Source organism: Podarcis pityusensis, assembly GCF_964106645.2.
Source record: "Podarcis pityusensis genome assembly, chromosome: 12".
In the NCBI taxonomy this organism is placed as follows: Eukaryota; Metazoa; Chordata; class Lepidosauria; order Squamata; family Lacertidae; genus Podarcis; species Podarcis pityusensis.
The window spans coordinates 27283171-27288914 of NC_138037.1; the positions used below are offsets into that span (position 1 = coordinate 27283171).

Below are 5744 nucleotides of genomic sequence, written 5' to 3' on the forward strand. Positions count from 1 at the left end.
TTTGAACACCTAAGCTCCTAAACAGGTTTAATTGGAAGTACCATGAATTTATATGGGACTTGTGTCTGAGTTAGCATCTTTTGGACATTAGTCTCACACCAAAAAAATTACCTTAATTTAAGTATTATGAAATTGTATTCTCTTGAATGCATAATTTCTTCTTGGAAATTGGAAGCTATTTAGGGGGAAAACGCTGCTCTAAGTAAATGATTGTAGATGTGTGCATATAGATATAAATATATTGCATTTATTCTGAAAATTATTCTAATCTCTCTCTTAGGCTTTAAGCTCCTTGGATGAAGATGACCCAAACATTCTGCTTGCTATTCAGTTATCATTGCAAGAATCTGGTTTAGTTATTGATGAAACCAGAGACTTTCTAACCAATGAAGCTTCCTTAGGAGCAATAGGTACTTCATTGCCTACAAGGCTGGACTCTGGTCCCATAAGTATAGATAATCCACGAGCTGCTCTAAGTAGCTCTGAACTTCTAGAACTTGGTGATAGTCTGATGAAACTAAGTGCAGATAGTGATCCATTTTCAACTGACCATCTTAGTTCTCACACCTTCAGTGATGCAAGAAGTGGCCTGTATTCAACATCTAGTGAAGCTGATTCAAGTAGCCAAGATCCTAATATAAATGAAAATCTCCTTGGGAACATTATGGCCTGGTTCCATGACATGAATCCTCAAAGTATTGCACTCATTCCTTCAGCAAGTACGGAAACTGATGATGATTCACAGCAACCCAGTACTGAAGAGGGGTCATTGGAGCAACCACATGTTCCTGATGCAAGACAGGACCCTCTGGAGGAGCATGCACTTTTTGAGGATTCGCTCAAAAATGAAGGTAGAAGCACCCAGACAGAAGAGAGTGGTGCTGTTGGGAATGTTATTACAGGAGAAGCAGTACCACCAAGTGGGGACTCAGCTGGGGAGGCAGCTAGCCAAGTGGATGCTTCAGGAGATGTTTCAAGTCAAATATCTCAGAGCTCAACTGAGTGGAATGAACATGTACATTTGGTGTGAACACAAACAAGCCTGAACACAGAAATTGATTATGGAGCCAAAATGGCTAGGCAGTTGCCAGCGGTACACTATGTGGAGTAAGCATTCTGGAGACTTTGGCCCACATAAGCAGAGCTTGGTTGTTTATCCGTGGTGTGGAGATGGAATATATAGGAATTCCCTTTAAGTTCTTTACGATGGTTATGTGAACCTTTCAGGGAATTTCCATTGCATTTGACAGTGTTCTGTTCACTTTGAAGAGAGAGAAATAGTTTGTACTCCACATTCCTAATACAATGCAGCATCTATTTAGCCTTAGGCTGGTGATCCTTAACTTGAAAGTGTGGATTAAAGGCTCACTGAGCATTTGAATTATTGATTCTACAAAACCATTCTCTCCTCTTTCCCCCTTATTTGAATTGTCTTCTAACAAACCAGTGTTTAGCAGTATTTTTTATACCTTGCTTTTTCATTGCCTTTCCCCAACTAATCTTTAACCTGCAGTGTGAATTGAGGTATACGAATACTTCTCTTCAGTGCTGCTTCACAAACCAAGGAGTGGATATTCTTTTCTAAGTAAAATTGTTTTTTTTTTAATGTCTATTTACAGTACAGATGTGCCAAACTGTAAATAGCAAACAACTTCAACACAAAAAGTATGCAGTATTGCTGTTTTAAAGCGCACCTATAATTATTAGTGATAGAAGGACCACTTGAAAGAAATGCTTTTCCAAATTTAACTGGCAGTTATTGCCATGGTGACTGCATTAACATAAGCTGTACCTTAAGTTAATTAAGCCTAATACTACTGTTAAGAACAGTTATTTTAAATAGTTGATTTAGCAGCAGCTATGCTGTATTGAAAAGACACTTTAATGAAGTGCAATCATATGCCTTTTGTTTTCATAATTAACAATACATTTTATGCACAGTGCAGTTGCTTTTAATGATAATTATAAAATAAAGAAGTTTGAAATTTCTTGACATTAGAGGCAGTCCCACAATAAAGATTTAATAATACATATTACATGCAACATGTTACCGTGCCTTTGCCGAACTCAAATAGATAGTTGCCACAGTTGAATGAGTAGTTATCTGTTCTGGAGTTACTATGCTATGAAGTGCAAAAGCCTCCATAAAAACCACTCATGGCCTTGCCTTTCCGGTAAATAATGACATAGCGTAAAATTCCTCCCTACGCAGGTGTGGTGCTAACACATAGAAGGATCCCCATACAAATCAGCTGAGCCCCATTTCCCCCTCCCAGCATGCATGCCATGGCAGTTCAGGCTGCACCAGATCTGTGTGTGCTTCATCTATCTCCAGCCAAGCCCTCCTGCTCAATACAGTTCAAGTTGTGCGATCTGACTTCTGCATCTTGAGCAGAGAGAGCCTGAGAGTGGAACAGGGCAAGTGTGCCACCAGGGCATGCATTCTGAAAGGGAGGGGAGAAAAGGGGTTCTTTAGAAAAACCCCTCTGTGCAGATCCCTCTATGCAGACACTGTGCCGACACTGGGAAGTATCATACCCTAAATGCTCAAAAGTTTTTATATAAATAATGAAAACACTACTGTGTATTCTTTCAATTGCACAATATTTGTTTGGTGTGTGGTTGCTGTTTAATGTAAAAGGAAGAAAAAAAATTCCTTCCCTAGTGGTGTCCTACTGTGAAGAAAATTCTTGTTGAGATTGGCTTAAAAGCATCAAGACCTCATTGTAAGTTACAGTGATGCAGTTTGTAATTTTAACTAGAAGAAATTGTTTAAATTGCTGTTTTGCTTGCATATAATCGAATCCTAGGATAACACAAGGAAAATAGGTGAAATGTTCCATTTTTATGTTTGACGATATGAGAGATCTGCTGATGTCTGATATAAAGGTTTCTCGCTACTGACTGTGTATAGTAAAGTATTATGATGGGAAATAAGGTTGTATGTATATTGATTACTGTGAGTTACAAGAAAAAGTATTTTAACTCTTTCATTTAAAGATTACTGTTGGAATCTTGCAGTCCCTGTGGCTCATAATACTAAATAACTACATATTAATTATTTACTCCAAAATTAAAAAAATAAATCTGTTTCTTCTAGAAGTTTATTTAGAAGGAATAGTTCGCTGCTCTGTTCACTGTATTCTGTAGATCCATTACATTTTCTAGCTTGGCTTCTAACTGCCCTATCCCGAAGGTATTGATGTTGAACCTATTTTCAGCCTTGAGAAACTATTTAAACAGCTGTCTGGTATAAAATCTTCTTAACCAAAAATAGGACCTGAAGATTCTATCCTCATTAATTGGTTTTAAACTGAAATTAATTTGAGACGCACATACAGCATCCTTGAGTTATAATTTCCAAATAGGACAATCCTCACACAGATTTTGTGTATTGCATTAAGATGTCTTGCAAAGCTAAGAGAAGATATGTACAAGTGCTCTCTGTGACGAATAGTGAAGTTTGTGGGTTCTGGTTTTACTGTAATTTGGTTTAGATTGTGCAGTATACACCATTGTTCCTGTGTTGACTTTATTCTGAGCATGAAATTTAGCATATTAAATTTGTATTTTCTTGGTACTTATTTAAATTTAAGACCACCCCAGTAATTGAATTTGCAATTCAGAAAGAAAGTTTGGCAAGCCTATTTTGTAAACCAATTAATTTTGTAATGTAAAAATAATAATCTTGAAAATGCTATTTGCACTTTCATAGTCTATACTTGATACATTCCCACTTTATATACAGTAGGATATTACAACCATGTAGATGTTTGGCCAAATGAATGCTGTTAATAATATGTAAAATTCTTTGATTAAACATTTATTACTTAATCTAATTTCATTTTGTCTCATTAATTTTAATTCTCTTTAACAAATAGTGGATTGGAGCCAAAGAACTGGGAATAGAAAGAAAATAACATCTGGTCCTATTCTGCAAGCGTTGTACATTGCTACTAAACCAATCTAATAAAGCAATCAATATGCTTGCACAAGCTCTTGTGGAAGAGCATCTGTTGATTTAGTTTCACTTAAGTACTTTTGGATCCAACCTACTATTATGTATTTAAAGTGTCATGTAACATTAAGTAAGTACTGTGTGCAGAGATACTTAAAAAGTTAATAAGGAACCAAGGTATCTACCCAAGTAGCTGAACTGCATGGAGTTTTAAATAATTGGGTTATTTGATATAGTTAACTTTAAAGCTATGGAAAGGGGAAATTATGGGGGGGGGGGGCGGTGTAAAGACAAAGAAGTCCAGTACATCAGTAGGTTTATACAGCTCACTAATCTGGTTAGCTTGATTCTGTTGATACAAGGGGGAGCTGATATGGTCGTTGCTTAATAGTTTACATATTGAACAGAATGTCTAAGTAGACACATCCCTGATCTAGCTAGGAATCAGGATAGCAAAAATACATAAAGAAATAGCTGCTACATGCACAGTTCTCCAACCTGTTCAAAGTTCAAAAATATCACCAATCAGCTGTTCAGGATGGGAATCGGGACTGGATTTAGTCCTCACTTTTCCCTCATCACCAAAAAGTTGGTTAATTAGAACTAGCGAGAACAACTGGCCCAATGTGTAGAGCCCTTCTGTTCAGAGCTTTATGTGCTGCATTCTCAAGTGGGCATTAGGGCACCACCAATGCAAATTGTAGACCTCTATTCTTGAAAATGGGATGTGGGTGGCGCTGTGCTCTAAACCACTGAGCCATGGGCTTGCCAATCAAAAGGTCGGCGGGTCAGATCACCGCAACGGGGTGAGCTCCCATTGCTGGGCCCCAGCTCCTGCCAACCTAGCAGTTCAAAAGCACCCCAAAAAGTGCAAGTAGATTAATAGGTACCGCTCTGGCAGGAAGGTAAACGGCATTTCTGTGTGCTGCTCTGGTGTTGGTGTTCTGTTGTGCCAGAAGCGGCTTAGTCACGCTGGCCACATGACCCAGAAAAACTGACTGCGGAGCAGACAAACGCCAGCTCCCTTGGCCTGTAAAGCGAGATGAGCGCCACAACTCCAGAGTCATTCACAACTGGACTTAACTGTTAGGGGTCCCTTTACCTTTTACCCTTGAAAAGCCAAAGGGGGACTGCCCTCTACAGGAAAAGGATCCCACATCCAAAAAAAGGATGACGTTTTCTGCCTCTTCAAGTGATAACAGTACCCACCTGCTGGTATCCTAGTACCCACTCAGTAACACCCTTCAATGGTACCTTCCATTTCCAGGTTTTCTCTCCAAAACAGCATCCCTGGCTACAGAGAATGCTCATTGGCCTGTTTCAGGTTTTCCCCATTTGGGGTTTCTGGTGGTGTGGTAGAAATATGCTTAATCCCAGCCTGCCACCACAACTCCATTTTCAATAAGGGGCCCTGAGTACCTGCAAATCCTGAGGTTGCCCAGAGCCTGATGGTACATCTCTTGTGCATTGGTGTTTCAGTTTTGGCTACGTAAGTATGAGCATAGGAATAGTCAAATTGGACTTTAATAGGTTCATATTCAATTTTGAAGTTGATCTGTGTCTTTGAGGAGAAGGTCTTTGAGTACTTCATACAAAATTTTGATATCCCATTTAAAATGTACATGCAAGAAATTTAGTGAATTTATACCCTTAAATAAACATTTACCTATTGCTCACTCTTAAAAAAATGTTGTTTAGCTAGCCGATAGTTTTGCTTCCTCAACATATTTCATGATGGTTTTAAAACAACCCCCCCCCAAAGGCAATGCTCTTCAGACTCTTAGGC

At 38.6% G+C, this 5744-nt stretch overlaps 1 protein-coding gene across 5 annotated transcripts in view; it reads left to right on the plus strand.

The window, feature by feature from the left end:
- The window catches only part of ANKIB1 (ankyrin repeat and IBR domain containing 1), a 56024-nt gene extending 52185 nt beyond the window's left edge, over positions 1-3839 (plus strand). For all 5 annotated transcript variants that reach the window (XM_080975612.1, XM_080975616.1, XM_080975615.1 and 2 more), the window contains exon 20: positions 281-3839. In XM_080975612.1, the coding sequence (XP_080831738.1) occupies positions 281-1030 (750 nt within the window). In that variant the 3' untranslated portion in view covers positions 1031-3839. The remainder of the gene's footprint in view (positions 1-280) is intronic.
- The last annotated feature ends 1905 nt before the right edge of the window (positions 3840-5744 follow it).